The sequence below is a fragment of the Ursus americanus genome, chromosome 9, assembly GCF_024610735.1.
Source record: "Ursus americanus isolate L20-20 chromosome 9, mUrsAme1.1.p, whole genome shotgun sequence".
Taxonomy (NCBI): domain Eukaryota; kingdom Metazoa; phylum Chordata; class Mammalia; order Carnivora; family Ursidae; genus Ursus; species Ursus americanus.
The window spans coordinates 32,618,062-32,644,313 of record NC_142135.1 but is presented as its reverse complement, the minus strand read 5'-3'; the positions used below and the strand labels follow the sequence as shown (position 1 = coordinate 32,644,313).

At 35.6% G+C, this 26,252-nt stretch overlaps 1 protein-coding gene across 1 annotated transcript in view; it reads left to right on the top strand.

Moving 5' to 3' along the window:
* Window positions 1-26,252, top strand: part of RIMS2 (regulating synaptic membrane exocytosis 2) — a 364,820-nt gene that overhangs the window by 25,679 nt on the left and 312,889 nt on the right. Inside the window, exon 2 of the mRNA XM_045805820.2 lies at window positions 23,627-24,552. Within this exon, the coding sequence (XP_045661776.1) occupies window positions 23,627-24,552 (926 nt within the window). The remainder of the gene's footprint in view (window positions 1-23,626; window positions 24,553-26,252) is intronic.

The window sequence follows — 26,252 nt, the reverse complement described above, 5'->3', positions numbered from 1 at the left end:
CTATCTTTCCTGCTTAGATGCTGCAAGTAATATTCAGGCAGATGGTTATCGAGGGTATTTAGGGCAGTCTTCTACCGCGGTTTCTATAGCCTTCCCCCTTACTCCAAGACAGGATAGATACCAAGGACTTTTAACCCCCAAAACATTATTTTTGAGACTGAAGAGGTGTTTTTGACAATAAGACAGTGGTTGCAACTTCCAGCAAGACTGGATCTGTGTGTTCCTTACCGCATAGTAGCTGGTTTGCATGAGCGGAATTAGCATTAATAGAACTGAGCAACACAGCCGCTGGTAAACAGAAGAGAGCATGAAAGTAATAGCAGTGGACGCACATGGGGGGTTGGGGATAATTTTAGCACTTTGACTCTCAGTGAATGAAATACACGCAAAAAAAGAAAAAAAGGAAATATGCACAAAAATATTTATTTGAATTTTGAAAGGTCATAGGTAATGTTACATTAGTAACATTTAATTTTGTTATTTACAAAATACTCTTACATACAAGTTTTAATTTACTAACGTGGCACATAATAAGTACAAAACTGTATTTTATATGTGACTGTTTGCATTGGAAGGGCATTCCAAAATATTTTTTATTCAGAAGAAGTTGTCATGTCTGTTTCCCAACAATAATTTTCAGTTGTAACTGATTAATTTGTTAGGACAAGTTCATATGGCAGTTTGAAAAGAAGAGATAAAAGGCATAAAAGAGGGCACAAGAAAAGAAGAAGGTTGAAGACCTTTCACAGCTTATCAGGATATATCTGAAAGCATTCATTTTTAAATAACCAAAACACTGATTCTACTTAATGACAAACATGGTGGGTATCTAATGCTAGCTACAATAAACAGCAGTTAATATTTCCATTAATTATTTGATTTGCCATCTTTGGCAAATAGTATGGATAAATCAGGTCTCTCTTTAAAAAAAATGTATTTGAATATGTTGACACAAAATGTTACATTAGTTTCAGGTGCACAAAATAGTGATTCCACAAATTTATATATTATGCTATACTTAACCACAAGCATATCTACCATCTGTAACCATATGACACTATTACAATGTCACGACTATATTCCTTATGCTGTACCTTTTATTCTTGTGATTTATTCATTCCATAATTGGAAGCTTATATCTCGCACTCTTCTTCACCCATTTTGCCTCTCCTTCCATCCCCCTCCCCTCTGACAGCCATCAGTTTATTCCCTGTGTTTATAGGTCTGATTTTACTTTTTTGTTTGTTTGTTTATTTGTTTTTTAAAAAATTCAGCATATGAGTGACATCATATGGTATTTATTTTTCTCAGTCTGACTGACATAGCTTACATAATACCATCTAGGTCCATCCATGTTGTCCTTTATTATGGCTGTATAATATTCCATTGTACATACATACCACGTCTTCCTTATCCATTTGTCCATTGACAGACACTTAGGTTGTTTCCATATCTTGGCTATTGTAAGTAATGCTGCAGTAAACATAATTCTTTTCATTTTTTTAAAAGATTTTATTTATTTATTGGACAGAGACAGCCAGCGAGAGAGGGAACACAAGCAGGGGGAGTGGGAGAGGAAGAAGCAGGCTCCTAGCGGAGGAGCCTGATGTGGGGCTTGATCCCAGAATGCTGGGATCACGCCTTGAGCCAAAGGCAGATGCCTAACGACTGTGCCACCCAGGTGCCCCAACATAATTCTTTTCAAATTAGTATTTTCTTTTCTTTGGATGAATACCCGGTAGTGGAATTATTGGATCACATGGTATTTTTATTTTTGATTTTTTGAGGAACCTCCGTTCTGTTTACATTCCCACCAACAGTGAGTGAGGGTTCCCTTTTCTCCACCTCCTTGCCAACCCTTGTTTTTTCGTGTCCTTTTTATTTTAGCCATTCATACAGGTGTAAGGTGATAGCTCATTGTGGTTTTGATCTGCATTTTCCTGATGATTAGTGATGTTGAGCACCTTTTCCTGTTTCTGTTGGCCATCTGTAGGACTTCTTTTGAAAAATGTCTGTTTCTTCTGCCCATTTTTTAATAGGATTGTTTGTTTTTGTGGTGTTGAGTTGTGTAAGTTCTTTATATATTTTTCTAAATCAGGTCTCTTTAAAAAGCTTTCCAAAGAAGTTTAAGCTAGGTTTTTCCCCTTTTCGATACTCATATAATAGGTAGAGACATTCAGTATCATTACGTTAACCTTCGAGTTTTTTCTCCTCCAAATCTGCAGATGTCTTCAGGGAAGTTTGATAATAGCTAACAGAGTACTTTATACTGTTGTATGGTATAAAATTTTACTCAAGGGAATTCATGAGTATAGATTCTGTTACCAAAGTTGATAGGTAAAGAAATCAGGTAAGGGGTTACTTATTAATATATGAGTCCAGGCTTACAAATACATGCAGCATTTAATGAAGACTCAGAGAACATAGCTAGTGCCTCAGAATCTTTGACTGAAACATTTTCTGATTTTGAAATTAATAGAATAAGACACTTACAATTGGTTAAAATGCTTTTTTAAATTGTGTATAACCATGATCACTTCTTTTCATATGTGTCGTTATTCTTAAACAACTTTTTGTTCATGTGCATTATAATAAAATTGTTTCTCAACATTTAACTCAATATTTAATATAATATTTATTTTAAAGATCTTCATTTACTAGTTTTTTTGAGTTATGAATCTTAAATTTTGCTTTGGGATATGTAGGTTTATTTGAAAGTTATATTTATATGAAATTGTATTTTGGCCTTTATTTTCATCTCACAGTATTTGAGGATCATCAATTTCCCACCTAAATGTCTGAATATTTACTATTTTAAATTTTACTATAAAATTACTATTTTGATACTCTGTTCAACTTATTATGTTTAGAATTACGCTAATTGGAAAAAAAAAAAAGAATTACGCTAATTGGGAAAACACAATACTCAACAGATCACAAGGTTGTGCAGATACTCTTTGCAATTTTACTGATCTCTACTACAGGTTCTTCCTTACTATAGAAGCTGCAGAATGAAAAGCTCACCTTTTCTTTGTAGCTTCAGGCAGCCTTGTGACTCAGTTCTGGAGAAGGAGAAAACTGTCTATTAGTGCAGCATCTCAGGCTTCTCCCTTTTTCCTTCTTGGCACATGCAAGAAATGCCTGAGCTGCAGTATCTAAAGTCCAGGAGTGTAGAACAACACGTTTCAGAGTCTGGTGCCTTGTCGGCATCATTTAGTGCTGGACCAGTTCTGGACTAACATCTTGTTGGGCAAGACAGATAAATACTTCTCCTGTTAAAAATGCTGTTTGATGGATTTTCTGGGACTTGTAGCCAGAGGCAGTCTCAACTGATTATTAGATTAGCTTTAAAGATGAGCTTCAAAAACGTTTGCACGTTATTGCTAAAGCAGGCATGAAACATTGTCCTGGCTATGTATAACCTTGTATAACCTTCTTATGTATATTCTCAGAAAACAGTAAGAAGATACAGTGAATATTACTTTATTAATGTTTTTAATTCCACCCAGGTCTATCATGATGCTTTGCTGCAGGCGGAAATTAAGATATGTTTGAAGGAATAAAAACTGAGTGAAACAGAATCTATAAATTATTTGGTACAGCTTATAATAACTTTTTATTAATATATACTTTCTGATTTTAATTTTTAAAGATTAAGGGTTTATTTTGCCTTTATAATTTTTTAGTTAAGTTAGACTCTGCTCCAATTTTTTGAATGAAATTATTTTATACATTAAAAATAGTATTGAGAAAGTAACCATATAGGCTTGCTAACTAAAATATTACTACATTAAGCTAGACCTGCATACTGCTGCTTTAACAAAATTTTTAAAGCTTTTTGTTTATTTAACAGAAAGAGAGAGAGCACAAGCAGGGGGAGCGGTAGAGGGAGAGGGAGAAGCAGGCTTTCCGCTGAGCAGGGAGCCCAATGTGGGGCTTGATCCCAGAACTCTGGGATCATGACCTGAGCCAAAGGCAGACGCTTAACTGACTGAGCCACCCAGATGTCTCCATATACTGCTATTTTATGAGAAAAGTTAGAACTGAAAATTTTCAATGCTTGCTGATAGTCTATATAAAAGAAAATCTGTTACTTTCACAAAAATCTACCAATTTCTAGTATTTCATTCAGGTTTCAAGAAACCTAGCCAATATATGAAAACTAAAAAAGAAAAACTACAACGAGTTATTAGGAGAGCTTAAATATAATCTTTTTTTTTAATTTTTGAGGAGTCAGAAAGTTGTATATTTTATTCAGAAATTAGTTCTATTAAAATCCTTTTAGTATAGATTTATATTAGGAAAATAAGTAACATTCGTACATTATGTATGTGTATATTCTTATATGAAATATTATTGATGGACAAAGAGTACCTTAGAAAAACCCAAATAATATAATAACTCTTTTTCACATTTGTATAATTATATTTGGCTACCAGAAGACCAAGAAATTCAAGACCCTATTATTTCATGACAGCCAGGAGAATATTAGTTTATAAAATTGCTAAATTTCAGCCCCATAGTAGGAAGTGCAGAAACCTTTGAACAAATGAAAATTACTGCTGATATTATTGTGTTTATCAATTATTAGTTAATGTTATTTAGCCAACTTTCTTTAGATTGTGTCATGTATTTATAAAAATTGATTTTGGTAGTGGTCACTGGATCCTTTTTACCTTTATTCAATCATAAAGGAAAATGCTCTTTATCTTTTTAATTTTAAAGTAAAATAGTGAACTTTCCAAGTTGCTTGAATGTTGGTTTGCAGAAAAGCATTGGATTGTCACATAAAATTAGCAGAATTAAGTTAAGGAAGACCTTAGCTTAGAGATAGCTAGACTTACCTTAACTCAGAACCTGGTTGCCTAAAGTTATCATGATACATCTCTCCTAGCTAGATAGTGTGGTAAAAATTCACAACAATGTATATAATATTATAGGGTCATCATTTACAACAATATAATATAAGTGTTATATGATTATAGTAGGGTAGAACTAGAGGGGATTTCATTATCTACTTCGAATCATGCATTTTACAGAGAAGGAAAAATAGAAGCCATCTACAAGGGTATTTTTGTCATTCATACACATGTATGAATGGGTTCAACCTGAGTGGTTCTTTATAATATACAGTTGAAATAGATAATCGTGGTTTGAAGAAATTCTCAGTATTGAATAACTTAGATAAGTACTACAAATAATAACTTGGGATAACCTGAGACACTAAGTACTTGTAATAGAATATGGAGTGGGTCTTTTCCTGTTGCTTTGGAATTATAGACTGAAGCCTAATGTGGACAAAAAAAAAAAAAAAAAAAAGCATTAAGTACCCCATCCTTAAACAAAGGCTTGGGAATAATTAAGACCCAGCACTTCTCTCAAGATTTTCTAAAAGTAGATTAACTGATAGCTACCTTCAGCCATCAACCCCAGTGGAATCTTCACTTTTCATAACATAAAAGAGGACTGGAGAGAGAGAAGGGGAAAGAGAGCAACTTGAATAATTAGTCTGGAGCCTAGTGGGGAGTGCAGTGGCCTTTTCTTCTCTTTTCCACACGTTGGGAAGGAATATATTATCCCCCTCTACTAAAAACGAAGTGAAGGGAATCTCTGAATTCTTTGAAGTGATTAGAGGTTCTAACAGGAAGGGGATAATAACATTCCATTCCCTGGTTAGCTAACTTCCTAGGTAATAGAGTTATTGGTCTATCCATCCTGTGTCTATTTCAACAGAGGAGAAGATAATTGGGAAGAAAGTGGGAGTAGGGGATGTGTGGGCAGAGGACAGCCTGTATTTCCATGTGTGGGGTGGAAAGGAATGTGTAAGTGTATTATTCAGGATTGGCAAAGTTGTGTAGCAGTAACAAGTAACTCTAAAATCCCAGTGATTCATATTTTTAAAAAAGCTTACTTCGTGCTCTTGTATAGTGTGGTATATTGTGGTGCTGTGGGTAAGGGTCACTCTTCACAGTAATCACCTCCCATGCTGTTTAGCTATACCAACGCTGTCATCTTGCAGCTGCATGATCTGGTATGTGTGGGCAGAGGAAGGGAGATGGGAGATTTGAGCATGGGTCTTTTACACCTCTGCTCACAAATGATATACTTTCCCTCATAGCTCACTGGACAGTACCTATCATTTGGCCTCTTCCATCTGGAAGGGGGATGAGAAGTATAGTCTTCTGGGTGCCCAGATGGGGAGAAAATTTTGATATCATAGGGCTGTAGCAATATCTATCACAACTAATTTCCTATAAGTAAATTGACGTCACTGAAGGTGTTTATAGTTGAGCTATTCTAGAGGTCATTATGGAATTGGCAAGGTGGATTCAACAGAGCATAGTTGAGTGCACTGAGTAGAGAAAAATAATATTTTCATATTTATTCTCTGGCAAGCTGAGACAGCTCACCAAACTGAACACATAAAGGAATGTTTTGTTGTAAGAATATGGGCTCTGGGCTCACATTCAGGCTCTGTCACTCCCTATCCTAGGGGGATAATGATAATACCTTTTTCATAGGATTCTTTTGAAAGATGAATGGGCAGATACATGTAAAATGCCCAGAACACTACCTGGTACATAGTCAACGCTCAGTTTAGCTAAAGCATCACGATAGCAATAATAAAAATAATTTATAATACTCTTCATCACACACAATAATTTATGGCCTAGTGTACTCAAGCATTCCTACCCAGGATGGAAATATAATCCACCAAGTAGACAAAAATCCTCATGTAGTCAGAACATCTCTTTTGTTCGGTGATAGAAGAACACCCATAGATTCTTACTGTCTTTTATGAAATACATTTATTCATTGGACAATAAAACATATTTTCCTACAAACCTTTTCCTTTCTATTCTAAATCTATTCAGTCACTCAAGAAATAAAATTCATAGTCAACTTTTTTCTCTGTTTTTCCTTATCCTCCTCTATCTAATCTGTCAAAGTTTCACAGATTTTATCTCCTAATTTTGTTTCATTCCTTCCCACTGCCTTTGCCAAAGATCTCATAATTTCTCACCAGAATCATTGGAATAATCCAATTGATCTTCCTACCACTGGATTTGCTCCTGTCCCTTGTTTAAAGCGATTATGAGTTAACTTGCTAGCACAAAACATCTGATGACCTTCTCTTCATCTACAGAATGAAAGCCCAAAATGCTTAGCTTGGAACATGAGCTTTTTAAAATCTTCACCCAACTTTGATTTCTGGCCTCCCCTGCCACTTCTGAGTTTGATTCTGATTTTCTTTTCTACCGAACTATTTTCTGTATTTCATTTTTTGTGCGGCTTCAAATTCTTTGTGCAAGGAGTTGTGATATAAAGAATTCCAATGAATAAGGTAATGTAAAAGGGCTTTTACATGATATAAAAATCTAGAATAATGAAAAAACGAGAATAGTTCTTTATTGTGGCTATCTCAAGATACAGATTCAATTATATAATCTAGTGCCATCTAGTGGTAAGTACTTTCAGTTTTCTCTACATAACCCACTGGGGAACTTCAAATGCAGTTTGATGCCCTTTCCCTGCCAACCGTCATTGCACTGATCATTGGATCTTTGAAAATCGTACTTACCAAGGTTTTTTTTTTTTTTTTTAAGTTCTAACATGTTCTGGTTTCATAAATGCACTTAAATACTGTCATAACTGGCAACTCAAACAAAAGTGTCTAAATTTGGGGGTGGAATGCCCTATTCAAAGAATTACAGAGATTTTCAAGTATTATTAAATTAAAACCTGAGGAGTTTGTTTTCCTGTTTTTCATTCTTTTGAAAAGTAAAATTAACTCTATAGTTCTCAGTGACTGGGGAATTCTTTGACTGTCCCTTACTCCCTTCCTTTCTCAAACAGTGAGTGAGATATTGCTAAATGTCAGGCTCTGTATTAGGTTCCTTGCACTTACGAATTGATGTTTTCAGATAAATAATGATAGCTGTTGGCTAACTCTTGCACTTTTTTCTAGGTTCTTGTTTAGCTGAGCAGTAGAGTATCAGCCCTGGTGTGCTCCAAAGGGGGGAAAATCTTGATTTATAGCATTTACTCATTGTCATGAGGTAAATGACTATGTCCCAACATGGCTGATTTTAAGGTACCAATGTGACATCCAGCGAGCAGAGAGTTGGGAGGAGACGTTTACAATGGGCTGGTGACGGTGCTCCACTGGGTAAGGAATTAGGATCTACTATTCTGCCTCTTTTATTTGAAGTCACTCCCCCCTTGGGTTATATTTCTTAGTAAAGCTGCAGATATTTTCTGTTCCTAGACCGTTCTCACTTGTTTAGTTTCTATTGAAATAGCAGCCAGGTTACTAATGATCGCAGATGTCTTAGAAATCACACTAGAGGCGAGTGTTTCTCTGGCCTCAGTTAGCACTGGGTTTAGCTATATATAACATACATCGCATAGCCACATGCTTAAATAAAGAAGGAGTTCTATGTTTTCCTCAGATAAGAACAGTCTGGAGATAGCCAGCTCAAGGATGGTACAACTGCTCGAGGAAATCGGCAGAGACCTGTGCTTTTGTTGTTGTTTCCTGCCCTGCGACCCACAGTATGGAGCCCTCAAACCCACGGTTCAAAGAGATCTGTTGAGTTATAGGAGTAGGACCACATTCCAGTCAAAAGGGAAGAGGGCAGAGTATGAAAGGTGAATGCCAGCTGGCTCTATCTCTTTTCGTTAGGAATAAATAGCTTCGTAGACCCTGTATGTAGTCCACTTCGGACGATCATTGACCTGAACTGTATCACATGACCGCCCCTAGCCACAAAACGGCCGGGCATGTAAATATTTTAGACAAGGCACACTGTGGATCTGAATAAAATTAGGATTCTATCTGTAAGAAAGAAAAGAGATTTAGATATATTCGGTAGACAGCCAGCTGTGTCTGCCACAGTCTGTTTTGCTTTTGGTCCTGGTTCAACCCTATGAACTCTGTAAAGCTATAATTTCTTACTGCTAGCTCCTCAACTTACAGTTTAAGCAAAGTGTTTTTTGAACCCTAAATCATGAAGTCCTGAGTTCAGTAGAATGACTTTAACCCAACACAATTCTAGACTTAACTGGTAGATAGGGTGCCCTTCTTTCTCCCTCCTATGTTTCCTTCCATGTGGAGAGAGCTGCACTAGAAAATATCCCTGGCTCCCTTGGACTCCCTGTTCCACTCTGCCCTTGGAGGAAAGGAAGTAAGCATAAGTAACACTTTCTTTTTCTTTTCTCTTTCTCTTGGGAACAAGCTACGTATGGGATAGCACGTATTCTCTTCCGTTTCTGCCTTAACTTTCACAGGGATAAGCTGTAAAATAGCTGTACACCAGTGTTGTCTGTGCCCGGATAGGTGTGTTTGTATGATTCTGAGGCTTGGTATTGGAAAATCTGCTTTTACGTAGATGTAAGCCAATTGTCCAAATTCAGTTTTACCAGTAATAGAAGTAATATTTCATACTCTGTTTACCTCTTATATGTGTTTCTGACTTACCTTAAAAGTGGGGGTGGGGGATAGCTTAATGTGAATTACTTTAAAAAAGCAGGTTATTGCTGTTGCTTGAGACATGTCGAGTGGGACTTGTTTTGATCACTTTCTAGCCTTAAATAGAACAAGTGTAATGTCATAATTATCATATGAAATTTAATATTAAGCATGCAGTCTTGTGATTTTTGATCTCAGAAAAGAGTTTGGTCTCATTAAATGATTATTTTTAGTGTAAATGAGAAACGTTGGTGGGAATGCAAACTGGTGCAGTCACTCTGGAAAACAGTATGGAGGTTCCTCAAAAAGTTAAAAATACAACTACCCTACAATCCAGCAATTGCATTACTAGGTATTGACCCCCAAAATACAAAAATACTAATGCAAAGGGATATGTGCGTCCTGATGTTTATAGCAGCATTTTCTACAATAATCAAATTATGGAAATAGCTCAAGTTCCCATTGGCTGGTGAGTGTTTAAAGAAGATGTGATATATATATATTCCACACAATGGAATATTAGCCATAAAAAGAAACGAAATCTTGCCATTCACAACAACATGGATGGAGCTAGAGGGTATTATGCTAAGAAAAGTAAGTCAGAGAAAGAAAAATACTATATGATTTCACTCATATGTGGAATTTAAGAAACAAAACAAATGAGCAAAGGTGAAAAAAAAGAGAGAGGGTGGCAAACCAAGAAACAGACTCTTAACTGGAGAGAACTGATGGTTACCAGAGGGGAGGTGGGTGGGGAGGGATTGGTGAAACAGGTGATAGGGATTAAGGAGTGCACTTGCTGTGATGACCACCGCTGGGTGATGTATGAAATTGTAGAATCACTCTATCATACACCTGAAATAAATATTACACTGTATGTTAACTGACTGGAATTTAAATAAAACCTTAATAAATGGGAAACACTTTAAAGAAATTATGTGACTGCAAGATACATAAGGGTCCCAGTGTGCTTACTTTTCACAAAGGAAAAAACCAGTTTTCATAGAGACGGAGTTCATAGGCATCGTGACTGCTGATGAGAAAGTAACATACAGGCTTTAGACTGTATCACAGGTTCTGTGTCAGCCAAGAAGATTTCAGTTGCAAATCATAGAAAATTCAACTGAGTCTGGCTTAAAAAATAAAGGGGGTTTATTGGTTTACCTGATTGAAAACTCCAGAGGTAAATGTGGCTGCAGTTGGATTGATCTCGAATCTCATTTAACATGACTCAAGACCTAATTTCTTTCTATTTTTAATTGTCACTAGATGTCACTAAATTTTATGACTTCATTTTAGGAAGACTCCCCCAATTCATGAGCCTAAGTTGATTTCAGTAGCCCCGAGAGTTACATGAATCTCAATCATAAAATGGGAATCTGTGTCTCAGTACTCTCAGACAGATGTTTTTAAGTCACTGTGATTGGACCAGCTTAGGTCATTGTGCTCGTCATGAACGGGGATGGTACATGCAGGGATGGTGCTCTGCTCCTCATGTGCACCCCGAGGTCAAGTGAGGCCATTTTAATCCAAACCACAAAGCTGAGAGTAGAGGAGACATTCCTTACCTTCCAAGAAAGAAGAGTAATCAATGACAGAGGGCCAGCAACAGATATTCATTATAGTTGTTTCCAGAATACATTTCCTATTTTCTTCATTTAGAAGATTTTAAGTTACCCCCCAAATTCTCCTATTTTTGCTTTTTATCTAACATATTTTTAGAGACTAGGCATAAATTAAAGGTTAAAGAAATAATTTTGCTGTGTGGCATTATTTTCTATCAGTTACTTTAAAAATTGCTAAAGAAACTTTGTATAAAAGTGGTAAAATGCATAATTTATCTGGAGGCATTTATATTTAAAAACATGTCCACGTTGAAAAGAAAGTCCTAACTCCAGCGTCTGATCTGATGACTCATCATCCTCATGGTTTCCGACATGCCTCTTAAATAATATCCCTCTTCCAGTGTGGTGTCTAAAAGAGAACATCGTGTTTTAAATATTATGAAACCACACAAAGGCACTTGTTAAAATTTAACAGCCTTCTTTCACAAAGCTCAGCTTCAGCAGTGGCTCCCATCACATTCCTCCTCATTCGATTTGGGGTTGAGCTCCAGTAAGCATCATACTTGGGGGGGGGGGGTGGAGTGGCTTGCTGTAACACAGCACTGGCAGAGGAAATTTGTAGGAGTGTGGGAGATAAGCTGGTAAGAGGCTAAAAGAGATTATTGAAGAGAGAACTACTTCAAGGAAAGAATTATTAAAAAGAGATGTTTTATGGAATGCTCTATGGGGTGCAATGTTATCTTCTTCAACTCCTTAGTACCCCTTCCTTAAAATTTCCATTATGTTTTACTACATTTATGGTGTAGATATATGGGTTTGGGGCAGACTTCCTCAGACTGGGAATGGAGTGAAAACAGTGGTACCCTGAGATATAATTGTTTATTACTTTCAGCCACTTTTGAAGACAATCTATTAAAGATTCAATTTCATGGTATTTTACTTAATGTCTTAAAGTCTTTACTTAAGTCTTGAAGAGTTAAGGAATCAAGAGATCTATCTTCCGGAGAATACACTGCCTATGTAGACAGTGGGATGCATCATTCGAAGCAATGTAATATTGCTATAGAGGGCTAAGGAACTCCCGCAGATCGTGCCGGCATGCAGATGTTAGGTGCTGTTTTCTCTGAGCAAGAACATTCTGTTAACTGGAAGATAAATCAGGTTTCCTTAATTGGTCTAGTAGTCAGATCTGAAGGTGAAGATCGTGCAGAAATAATTTGTGCCTGTTCCTATAGCTTCGTGTCAAGTTAGATAGCATGCTATGTGTGTATTTACTGGCACATGAACATACAGGAATTATATCAGAAAATTTCTATGACCTCAGATACTGGTCTAATGAGGGTTCCCACATTTAAATAAAATCTGTTTTGTGTTTTTGTCTTTGTTTTGATTTTGTCATGAGAGTTGCTCCATTCAGTACCGTATTATTGAGTTGGTTATCATCAGTTCCCTTCCAAGAAAAATCTTGTTTAGCAAGAGCTTCCTTTGTACCTGTCAGTCTCTAAAATAATTTGTGGGCGTTGTATTCTCATGCGGGTTGGTGGGAGGCTACTTGACAGAACATAGCTCTGGTTTTTAAGGATTCTTTCTGTTCTGCTATCAAGACCAGCCTGTTTGTTGACTCCTCACCTCTCCCTAGCTTCATTTCCCTGCCACAGTTTTCTCCACATCTCTGAAAACATCATTTAAATTTTCAAATCACTCTTACAAATCAACAGAATTGCACAGAAAAAATTCAGGAGCTGGGAGAGTGAAGAGGTTGATGTTCTTAAAATTCATGCATCAAAGGCACATCTTTTACTTGTTCCCTTGGGAGTGGTATTTTGGGTAATTTATGAGTTTATTTTTTAAGGTAAAATACAAAAAAGGAGAACAAATAGTATGAATTTTGGCTAATCCATTTATGTTTCTATTGTAGGTACGCTGGTCAAATAGGGCAAATGATATTTATTTTTTATCATAGTGTAAAAAATACCTTGCTTCTATAGCTTTATTTGTTTATTCACTAAGTGTTTATTGAGTATCTACTACGTGCCAGGTATTTGGGGATCAAACGACCAGAACAGTGATCCCTGCCTGCAACCTGCAAAATGTACATAACAGGAAACAGTAAACATGACAAATAAAAAATATGCCATAATTACAAGGCGATACATGTTATGAAAAAGATTTAAAAAACTAAAGCAGGCTAAGGGGCTCAGGATTGGGAGTGCAGGGGCTGAAGATAAATTGAGGTATTAAATAGAGTGGTCAGGATAGGCCTCCTTGAGAAAGTGAGACATGAGGGAAGAATAAAGAAGGTCTCTACTGACTCGAGGACTAGACGATGTCTGCTGATACGTGGGGGAGCAGCATTCCAGGTTGAGGGGCTGCCAGAACAGTGGTCCTAAAGTGAGATAATGCAGGGAAGCCGTGGTGGCTGGATCTGAGTGAACCAGTGGGGAGCGGTAGGGGAGAGGCCAGAGAGTGATGGGTGCCAGATCTCATAAGCCTTGTCAGCAAAATGGGGAGTTACTGATGGGATTCAAGCATGTCTGACTTACTCTCTTGCTTCTGTGTTGACACTGAGCTGAAGGGGTCAGAGTAGAAGCAGAGAGACCAGTTAGGAAGTTTTTGCAGTGATTCATATGAGAAATGGTGGTGACTTCTCCAGGCTTGTGCCGGAAGAGGTGGTGAGATGGGGAGAAGCGTTTGGGTTCTGGATGTCTTCCGTAGGTAGATCCTATAGAATTTCCTCATCGATTGGATGAGCAACTGGGAGGAGAGAATTACCATGAACTGTGATGGAATGCGCTGTTTCTCCTTAAACACGCTTATCTCTGTTTCCTATATTTTAAAACACTGTGTGATTCTTTTTCCTAAAAAAGAAATAAACACTTAGGATGAAAATTAATTATATACATGTTTGGTTTGCAGAGAAGCAGCATCTATGTTTTAATCTGATATTTATTTTTAGATGTGTTTGTTTCCTTTTATAGGAAGAGATTTCTTTTCTCTGAGTAACTATCGCTGTAGGCGCCAACCCAAAATCTGTAAGTTGTTTTTTTGGAACAAGTAGGAAAAGGAGAGAATGCAGTAGGTGTATTAAACCAATAATTGGAGTTCAATAAAGGAACTGTAATATTAAAATAATCAGGGGAGAATAGGATAAAATAACTCTTTCCGAGGGCTTTCACTGATGATTATGGAAGGTAGATGTTAGCTAAATGTATTTATACTTTTTTCTTCTATTTCTTGCTCATTGTACTTCTTTGTATTGTTTTGTTTTCAATGAATATCATAAGATTGTTTCTAAGGCCATCATAAACTTGGAAAGACCACCTTAAAGAAGGGGAATAAAATCACTACAGTTGGAAATTGTCTTCTGGTACAGAATGGTTCCTACTCTTTGTGGGGGTTTGTTTTGTTTTGGTTTGATTTGGTTCTTGTTGTTTTTTTGTTTTGACATGGCACTTTTGGGGGATGGTGGCAAGAGGGGAGTGGCACAATGGTTTATCATAGGGGAATATCATTTCTGCACCATTTTCTAGAGGTTTGAATATCTCTATTTTTAAAATATAATTGGAAAATATTGTCCTGAATAAAATAAAAGTTAATTTAAACTGGTATCTGATTCATAGAATCTTTATTTTGTACTTCTGAAGAAGTCAATGGATACTAAAATTATAAATATTCCCATGAAAACCTTTTAAATCCCAAATTGGTTCCTCATAAATTTGAATGCATGGAAAGTACTTAACCAAAGAATTTAAAAAAATACAAAAGTAAAGAGTTAAAAATGGGGAAAATAGTCCTAAAAGGGAAATATAACTCTCAAAGGGTAGGAAGGAGGAAATTGGAGACCTAGAAAGATCAGTAGAGAGTAAACATATTAGGAATGATACGAATGAAGGTCTGAGGTGGGCAGCTAAGAGGAGCAGGAAACAAGGTTGATGGTGGAGCAGAGGACTGGCAGCGGAGCTTGCATTTTAGTTGGGACAACACTGCCAAGAGAACTCATGGAAGTGGGAAAAGTGAAAAGGGAGAAATAAAGAGGAAAGTTAGTTATCATAATATCAACTGTAATCCGTGTCTGAAATTTTCTGGACTAATGAGCTTGGAAGAATCAAAGTATTCTGGTGAATCTTTCTTTCTTTTTTCTTTTTTTCCAATTTGATATTAACTGTGTGGTCTAAATGGTTGAATTTTATTATTGGTTAGCATTCCTATGAAAATGATTGGTCTTGAATTTTTATCACTTTTATTTCAATAAGCTACAAGTCTTTATTGGGAATCTCAGTGTTTAACCACTTTATCTGTCTCTACTGCCCCTTGACAATCTCACCAAGATTTATACTTAATTCTAGGAGAGAATTGTGTAGGTGAATACTGCACAAATAGTAGACTCTTATTTAAACTTGAAATTCAGAAGACCAAAAAACAGCACAGTACTTTCGCATCTTTCCCCACTCTTCAAACACTGGCCTTTCCTCAGTTCTATAGAAATTTTTTTGGAATCACTTAAATATAATTCTCAGAAGTTATTAACCTCCAGGTGATTGGTTTCCAGTAGACAGGGGTCTATGTCGCTAGTATCTTCACTATTTTTTATTTTTTTGAGTGACTGAATAGAGACATTGAGAGGTCAAGTGATAAAGTGAACAAACTTGATTTAAACTCAGTGTCTAATGAATTTCTTAGTTCATGGAACACATTATTTTTTATCAAGTTTCTACAGATACTGATATTTCCTGTTCTATTACACCTCTGGGGGAGCATTCTCTTTTTAGTGAAGATTAGGAAACTTATTGAATAATTGAAAAGAAATTATAGAATAGACTAGCTAAACCATCAACAACGTTTATTGTCACTATACATTTTATAGTGGACACCAATAGCAAACACAATGAATTCTGTTATTTTAGTAATACTGTAATGCATGTAGGAGAATGTGGTTTACAAATTTCTCAATCTGTCTGTTTTAAGTATAGTGCCCGGAAATGCTGTAGATGTAGGATGCATTTGGTATTCAGTATTGTGAGGCACTAATCAGCTAAGTACCGTAATCCTCCTTACAGGGTACATTCTTACTTGACCTGGAGCTATATCCAGCCACGTAGTAACAGCATTAAAGAATAACCTTTTTCTTAACAGGCCCATCACTACAGGATTTTATGATTCCATCCATGAATGAGTGTTGTTTTATGTGTAAATTTTTAATAATTCAGTTTTGAAATAAAATGATTGTAAGCAAGTAGAGACTTTCAAATCATCTGATTAAGGATGGATCCTATGATTTTGCTAGAGCTAGAAGGATTAAATGAAAGCACGGCCTGGCACAGTGTTGATGTATTTTTGTCAACATGATGCTTCATGCTCGACAGATGTGCATTGGTTGAGCAAAAGGTAAAACTATAAAAATGTGTTAGATATTGTGATATGTAAAAAAAGATTGGTCTTTTTTGGTGTGTCTTTTGGTGAATATAAATGCTTTGATTTATTAGAAGCTTTCTGAGGAATTCTAGGCATGGGGTCTATATATTTCATATTTTATAGGATCCTATATTTCTGTTAAATCCTGGATTTAATGTATCTTAATTGCTTCAAATTTCAGAATTTGATTACAATGTTATGTTTATACGGTTAGGATTGTGTCATTGAATTAATGAAGCGGCATTTTAAGCAATAACCATGCTTTATAAAGCTTCTAATAAGACAGGTTTTTTCAGATTATTGGTTCTTCAAATATCATTTCTATTATTTATAAATGACAATCATTTAATGATCTCTACTAATAAAGGTCATGAATAAGGGATTTTCTTATAGGTAGTTCTTAATTAAATAGCATTAAATTTGAATTTGCAGAAATTAGTAATCTTTAAATTCTTTACTTTTCAATATCATGATCCTTAAAAATTATATAGGTATTACGAGTTAAAAGTACACAAATATTAAAGCTCAAAGTTTCCATGTAAGCTTTCACTGTCCTTATAAATGTTTTCAAATGTTTTATAATAGATTATATTTTCAGAGACTGGATGATTATTTTGTAGTATACATAGTCAGTATTGTAGGTGGTATAACAAAACAAACCACATAGCAGGGTAAAGGTTGTAAATATTAAAATGGAAACTGTGGTAAAAACACGATGAATTGTTACATAGCATGTAAGTTGAGACTGCCTTTGGGCAACTGTTGAAAATGACTTTAATTGGGAAAGAATCTTTTTCTTTGGAGTTTTCCTGTTAGCAGTCTGATTTTTAGATGTGTAGCTTTAAAGAGACTAATTGGTAGAGTTTCTTGCTCAAACTATTATGCCTAATCAGAATACCATTTATAATGGAGTGTTAGGAGTGAATATACAGCCAGAATCTTTAGAAATAGATCGAATGGTCCATATGACAAAAAAAAGTATAAGCAACGAACAGAAATGGTACTGATTAAGATACATTTACAATATTTCTGTATGTGATTTTCTCTAAACTGGTTCTGGTTAAGACCCCTATAATACGGGGGGAAGAGAAAATAATTGTAACAACTTAGATTTCAATAAAAAGAGGTAAGGTGAATAGATATTAGGTGAATATAAAGTGAATGCAAATATGTACTGATATTGTTATATCAGAAATAAGGATTGACTGATGCATAGGAGTAAAAAGTAAGGAACTATATAATGTCACAAATACATATTATTCTAAAGAAAGGCTAACTCTGGATTCTGCCTCTTAATTCCTCAGTGTCTTTGAAGAAATAAGTGAAATATAACATCTTAGATGAATTGCTCCATTCTTCTGAATTATAACGTATGGGTGAAGTACTGTTAAATGCTTTATGATTGCTTAGAGAATTGTACAATTTATCATTTAATTCCTTACCACTTAAATGTTTTCCACCCGATAATAATAAATGCTAAGACTTGCTTATAGAGGACAGTAGCAAAGGTAGAGGTTATAGTACTTGAATTTTCATGGGTTTTCCCCAGTCCTGAAAAAAATGTAGTGTCTAAAAACACAGCAGTTTTCATTTAAAGGAGAGCATATATGAAATAATTCATGATTTAGTTGGCAAAATTATTTGACAGAATATTTTAATATTTTGGAGTAATTGATAGCAGATTCTTCATCGTTTGGTAAGAGTAGTCATAGAATAAAATCTTGCCTTGCTCCTAGCATAGCTTTAATGTACTACCTTAAAATGTATTTTTAAAAACTTTATTCCATGTTAAGTAACAGTGACAATAGTTATCCCAATTTCAGAAATCATGAGCACTGTTCTATTTTTACTTAAATCCAGTACAAATCAGCATCTACAGTATGATTCACAGGCTTCAGGCAAATTTCATAATCTCTAGAACAATGTGATTGCTGGATTTTAATATTGAATTCAAGTTTTCTAAGGTATGATTTTTAAAAAGCACTTAGATGACTTGCTAAGTGCTAATTAATAATAGACTTTATTTTGGAACTGAATTCTATGATAAACATTCTTTTTTTATCAAATAAAATATATTTCCTATATCATAAAGGCTCACTATATTCACTTTATTTATACCCTACATTCAAAAATTTATGTTAATCACTCAGGGAATGAAGTATTTCTTTTCTTATTCCTACCTCTGTCCCATTATAACAAGTGTGATGTTAAATATATTACTAGAAATCCTTAATTTACAAAGAGGTTTTGTTCTAAATGTTTAGTTGTAAGGTGATTGACACTCTAAATATATTTTGCCAAAGGAATCATTTTATAAGCAATTGTTGGATTTTGAAGCCCAACAACAAAAGTAAAATTAACATACAATATACATTACTACTAAAAGCAATTCCTTCCTTTCACTTATGGTGGGTGCTATTACTGCCAAGGGAACACTAGGGGAAAGAGAAAAATGACTATTTTAGCACATCAGTGGGTTTGAGTACATATCATGAAAAGTAGAGGTAATCTAAGGAGAATTATCAGTTCTTTAAGTCAACAGATGTTTTTTTAAGCACCTACTGTGTGCAACCTGCGTAGCTCCAGGGTGCTGCTCCTCATGAACCTTAATGTCTTAGAGTATTGTAGACATTCCTGGATAGAAATGGACACAATTACCTCGGGAAGAGGTACAGTGAGGAGGAAGGCCATCCTCAGGTTGAACTGCCTTCAAAATATCCAATTTCCCCCTTAACAGTTTCTGAATTTTTTAACTTTCTTGCATGGCATTAAGTCCCACATTTTAGAGATTAACTTGCATTAGAAATCTTAAAGCATACAAATATTTTTGATAATATTATAAAGCTAATATCCATTCATTCCGATTTAATCTGGTGGTTTTTCTTTTGACCCCCATCTGAGGTCAAAGATAATGGGGAATTGGAATTTACTCAGTTTGAGAGCATGAAATCTTTTGAAAAGGAGGGGTATACGAAAAAGTGTTGGTGGGCTGCTTTTAGGTGGGTTCTAGAGATGAACTTCCTTGGAAAATCCTTGATTTAGTAAAACAACAGTTAAGAATTCAGTAGATTTTATATTTATAAAACAGCTTGAAAAAGAAAGAGAAGAAAGAAAGAAAGAAAATAATAGCAACCTATTGTCAAAACCCAGAACATTTCCAATGAAGTTGTAGATTTTATATAAATGGGCTACACTCCGTGTAATTACATTGCTCAGGTCGTAGTTCAAATGTACTTTTTCAGGAAGACATTTCTTATTGAAAGTAGCTTCCCTCAGAGACTTTCTGTAAATTTACCCCGTTTCAGTTTTCCTTTATAGTACTTGTCACTGTATGGAATGACTTTGTTTATTGCTTAATTTATTTGCTTATTGTTTGTCTCCCCTGCTAGAAAGAAAGCTTATTGAGGGCAGGGACCTTATGTGTCTTTTCTCTATTGAATTTCCAGCAACCGGAATCAGCTGGCACATATTAAGCCATAAATCAATATTTGTTGAGTGAATGAATTAATACAGGAACTGCAAAGGTATAATTGACTTAGTCCTTTCTGGTTCAAAATTTAAAGTCTAACGGTCAGTACAGAACACAGATTACATAATTGTCAATAGCATAGAGTAGTGTATGTTGGAGAAATACAAAGGCACAAAAGTGAGTTCTACCTGATGACCAGATCTTACTGGTCTACGGTAATGTGGCAATACTGCTTTCAAAATTTATATCCTTACATACAGCTGTAAGATTACCTATTCAATCCACACTGGATTTTAGGGTAATTAGAATTTGCTCAAACAATGAGGGGGGATGGTCAAGATGGGTAAAGGGGAGTGGGAGATACAGACTTCTAGTTATAGAATGAGTACGTCACAGGAATAAAAAGCACAGCATAGGGAATATAGTCAATGATACTCAGATTTTAAAAAGAACAGTTTTAAAAATAAATGAAGTTTAAAAAAATTGTTTTCTTATGTACCATATAAATCTGAGAAACACTAGAATCTTACTCTTGGAACAGTATCAATTTCTAGATATTAAATTTGGTTAATGAATAACCTATATTTTTGGAGACAAATATATTTATTAACTTAGATTGGAAAAAAATAACATACCAAAATGTATTTCAATTCCTAACATAAAGTCTGCATCTAAATGGAGGTTAGATGGTCAGTTTAGAAGAACTGATGTAGGGTGCCTGGGTGGCTCAGTTGGTTAAGTGCCTCAGGTCAGGTCATGGTCCCAGGGCCCTGGGATTGAGCCCCACGTCGGGCTCCCTGCTCAGGGGGAGTCTGCTTCCCCCTTTTCTTCTGCCTCTTCCCTCTTGATCGTGCTCGCATGCAATCTCTCTCTCTCTCAAATAAATAAATAAATAAATAAATAAATAAATAAATAAACTAAATTAAATCTTTTTTTTTAAAAAAGAACTGATGTAATTGTTTATTATTTAGAGTTCCCTAGAGAAATTCTCATTTATCTCTGTTTTTAATATAGTAAGTAGATACAAGTAGCCAGTTAATGAGATGTGAGTATGTTGAAAATTGGCACCAGTTAATTATATCTTGCCATAAGTATTATTTTTTGCTATCCTTAAAGCTTTCATTTAGGCATATTAACTTGAAGTTATGGTGTCAGTATTTTAAGATCATAGCTTAATCAACTGAGCCACCCAGATGCCCCACATTTCCTTATTCTTAATCTGTATTATAGTATGTAGCATTTAGTTCTTGCCTAATACATATTTGTTATAATAAATGAGTTACTGTGTATAATCTATGTTTCTCACTTTAAAATACAGACTCTCAAATATTAACTGGCCATATAGTTTCAAATAACTGGTTAATAACAAAAGTAGGACTAAGAAACCCAGCTCCCTTGATGCTGTCCTTCTTTTTATGATACATTGCCATCATGCCAAAGTATTTTTTCCTTTAGTCATATGTATAAAAAAATGACAAATACTTTATGGTGACTAACATAATATAATATAATATAATATAAATAAATAAATAAATAAATAAATAAATAAATAAATAAATAAAAAGACCAGTAAAATGAGTTATGCATAACAGATACACATATAGGATATTATGTGGGTCAATACTGTAAAATTTAGTTTGAGTGGTCTGTTTTGATTGTGTATTTTAAAATATAGGAGTCTCTGGTTTTATGTAACAATTGTCACTGAAAAGAGTTGTTTTTAAGTCCTAAATGTTTTATGTGCAGATATACGATATAAATGTAAAAAAAGAAATCACAGCCACTTGCCTAATCTTAAAACATTTAGGAGAACACACTAGTTCCTTCATTCTCTGTAATACTTTTCCCTTTATGGCTCTAGGGTAGAGTGCCCCTGGCTATGCACTTGTGTGACACCGGAAGGTGGAAGAGTTAGAGAAGCCTTTACTGGCAAGCAGCAGTTGTTGGCAGGCACACGGGATGTGACAGTCTCAGTGGCCCCTGACAAGCTCCTCTTAATTGCCCACCCTCATGCTATTGGCAGCTGAGATAATGGTGGCAAATTCCCAGAAACTCTGGAGCTCTGTTGCTCTGTTGCTCTCAAGCAACTTCCTAAAGAACATTTTGAGAAGCCTTGTCTTTGGTTCTTTAGGCCAAGAACAGAGTATTAACGTTGCTGGCCTTCCTGGCTGGTGCAGTTTTGTACCTCTTGATTCCTGTATTAAAATCCTTACTCCCTGGAAAACCTAGAGTGACTTCTGTTTTTACTAACAAATCTTCATTGATAGATTGGCAGGCTATATTTCAGTTATGGGGGAAAGAGATTTGGTGACACAGGAGACTTTAGAGGAGAATGATGCTGTTGCTGTCATTCCACATTATCCTTTCTCTGCTCTTGCTTTTAGGCCCCCCCCCAAAAAAGTTTAAGAAATTCACAACTGAGCTCTCTCATGTTGGTCATCTTTAACTTCAACTGACCTCACTTTTTATTATCTCCTGTTCATATATCCTGGTAAAAATCCCTGTAACAGATATTCTGAACTTCAGGAGTCCAGTCCCACTGCTTTTCATGGCTGGTGGTTGACGTTATCAGGGTTCATACGGAGAAGAGGACAGTATGAATATTTTGTTGACAAAGAGTATTATTATGATTACAAGGTCCGCTATGTTGTACCAGTGTTGGAGGGGCAGCCTGAGAACTTAATATACGGTCTCTTCCTCTGAGACTATAAGGAAGTATGAGGGGTCAGATGTGAAGACAAAGAGAAGTGTCATTGAGCTGGCCTTAATCTCATGAAGGTACAATCAAAATGGCAGTCCCTTCTGACTTCTACAAAGACTTTTTCTGTGTGTGTGATGAATAAGTCATTATTGCTGTTATTTATTTAAATTGCTTATCTCAAGTTAGAGCAGTAAAGAAGGGTTGGAGATACAATGATAAGATGAAAATTTAGATGAACCAATACTTGGAGTGATCTAGGTAGCTGATGAATGAAAAATTATTTTTTAAAAAAGATTTGATTTATTTATTTATTTATTTATTTATTTATTTATTTATTTACTAGAGAGAGAGAGAATGGGAAAAAGAGCAGAGAGAGAGGGACAAGTAGCCTCTGAGCCTCGCATGGAGCTGGACCCAGGGCTCGATCTCACAACCCCAAAGTCATTGACCTAAGTCGAAATCAAGTGTCGGACACTTAATTGACTGAGCCACCCAGGTGCCCCTGTGAAAAATGATTTTTAAGAGCCGGCATATCAGAAAGTATTCAACTCTTGAGCCAAATCAGTTTGGCTTCATTATGTGTTCAAGTGACTTCATATCAAGATGTCAGGAATAGAGAGAATGTCAGGTGGAATTTTTCAAAACTTCTCATTAGCAGTTGGGAGAGTGTCGAAGTGTATTGAGCCAAGCAAAGAAATTAGAGAAGAGTCCATTTTGCTGCAGCAGAGTATGATGCGGACTGCCTTATTTCAAGGCATATTAAGTATATTCCTTATGTCGTGTGTCAGGCATTAAAGAACCGTATCAAAGTACCTTTTAAATTTCCTATTTGAACTGAATAAAATGAATATTAGTAGAACTTTTGTTATGGCATGACTTTAAAAAGAATTTTTTTTAAAAAAGCAAAAAAGCTATTTAAATTTAATTCATCAACCCACCAGTGAATTAATACAACGTTGAATTGTTTAGACATTGCTCCTCATCATTCTTGTCCTTTGCTTGCTTAGGACACGAAGTCCATCTGTATCCAGAGATCAGAATAGAAGATACGACCAAAGAGAAGAAAGAGAAGAATATTCACAGTATGCTACTTCGGATAACGCCATGCCTAGATCTCCATCAGATTATGCTGATAGGAGGTCTCAGCGAGAACCTCAGTTTTATGAAGAGTCTGACCATATAAATTACAGGGACTCCAACAGGAGAAGTCACAGGCATTCCAAAGAATACATTGTAGATGATGAGGATGTGGAGAGCAGAGATGAATACGAAAGGCAAAGGAGAGAGGAGGAATACCAGGCGCGCTATCGAAGTGACCCGAATTTGGCCCGTTATCCAGTAAAGCCACAGCCCTATGAAGAACAAATGCGTATTCATGCGGAAGTGTCCAGAGCAAGGCATGAGAGAAGACATAGTGATGTTTCTTTGGCAAATGCTGAACTGGAAGATTCTAGAATTTCTACGCTGAGGATGGAACGACCATCAAGGCAAAGATCTATATCTGAGCGTAGGGCTGCCATGGAAAATCAGCGATCTTACTCAATGGAAAGAACTCGAGAGGCTCAGGGACCAAGTTCTTATCCACAAAGGACCACAAACCATAGTCCTCCCACCCCCCGGAGGAGTCCAATACCCACTGACAGACCAGACTTGAGGCGTACTGACTCACTGAGGAAACACCACCACTTAGATCCTAGCTCTGCGGTGAGGAAGACAAAACGGGAAAAGATGGAAACAATGTTAAGGAATGATTCCCTCAGTTCCGACCAGTCAGAGTCAGTGAGACCTCCACCACCAAAGCCTCATAAATCAAAGAAAGGAGGTAAAATGCGCCAGGTTTCGTTGAGCAGTTCAGAGGAAGAATTAGCTTCCACACCTGAATACACAAGTTGTGATGACGTTGAGATTGAAAGTGAGAGTGTAAGTGAGAAAGGTAAGTACTGTCTTCTAATCACACTTTCCCTGTAGTTGATTCCCTAGGGGGTTTTCTTTCCAGGTTGTATTTGTGATAAACATTTAATAGTTAGATATTACTGCCTTTATTTTAAACGTTTCTTAATGGTGCCAGTTATATGAAGAACGTTTCAAGTCTTAAAAAGTAACTATCTTCTGTTGCTCATGTGGAAGAGAAGTCTGCTGATATTTTTTAAAAACTTCGCTTTGTTTCTGAAAATTATCTTGCATCACTTCATGGTGTATTAAAAATATCTATTAGCTATAGTTGTAAAATAACATTTTGTGTGTGTTTCCTTTTACAAATGCAATGTATTTACTATAGAATATCTGAAAAATTCTTCAGAGTGTAAAGAATGAAATGCAAACTGTCCATTATTTTCCCCCCAGATATAACCATTGTTAACATTTTGTTGTATTTTCTTCCCTTTTTCCTATGCATGTGTATTTCACATATTGATAAAATTGATATCATGCTATACATAATTTGTATTCTGATTTTTTTTCAATTGAGATCATATCATTAACTTTTTTCCAAGCCATTAGATGTTCTTCAGAAGTATGTTTTAAAAATGTCTGCATTAATAGTCTAGCATATGGATGTACACAAACTATTCCTTTATTTGGGGGCATTGCAGTTGCTTCCAATGGCTAACACAAGTAATATTATAACGGTTATCTTTATATAAGAATTTTTGCCTAATCCCTGAGTATTTCACAAATATATATCCATGCTTTGATTCTCATAAGCTCTTGGTTCAGAATGCCAACTTGCTTCCCAGAAAGGTTATAACACTCCATACTCCTGTCAAAAGTTAAGTTTTCAGTCTCAAAGCACCAAATCTTTGCAGTTGGATAGGCCACAAAAACGCTCTCTCTTTGTCATTTTAATTTGAATTTGATCGCGAGTTGAATGTTTTGTATTTTATTGGTGTTTCATATCTTCTATGAATTATCTGTTCATTCCTGTTATTTCTTCTGCCCATGTTCCTATTGGGTATTAATAGTTTTTCTCTTGCTGGCTTGTAAGAGCTTTTTATACGGTTAGGATTTTTACCCATTTAACTATCATCTATTTGAAATGTTATTTCCCATATTGTTGTTTATCTACTAATTTTCTGTGGTCATTTGGAAATATTGAATTTACTGTAGCTGTCTTTGCATCTTTGGTGATTTTTTCCCATTTCTTTTATCCGTAGAAACTCTTTATTCATCCCCAAGTCAGTTAAATATTCAGCTGTGTATTTTCTCATGTTTTTTTTATTTACTTTTAACCTTTAACTTTTTAATCTTTCTGTGATTTATTTTGGTATATGCCAAAATATACCAGATATGTGAATATCTAACATGAATCCTTTGTACCACCCACCCCCTGCCCACCACACATACAATTTTCTGACACCATTTGATGAATAATCGACTTCTTCATAAGAATCAACAGGAATCAATAAAGGAATTTAAGAAGGCAGCTAGATATGAAATTAATATGGAATCATTCTGTGCTATACCAAAAATAGTTAGAAAAGTAAATGAAAAGCAGTTCCCATTCTGAGCTAAAAACAGAAAATGTGGTTTAAAAATAGCTAATAAGAAATGAGGGGGGCCCACGTGAAGAAAGCTATAAAACTAACATAAGGGAAGATTGTCATTGAGTGAGTGATATTCAGTTCATGTTCCTGA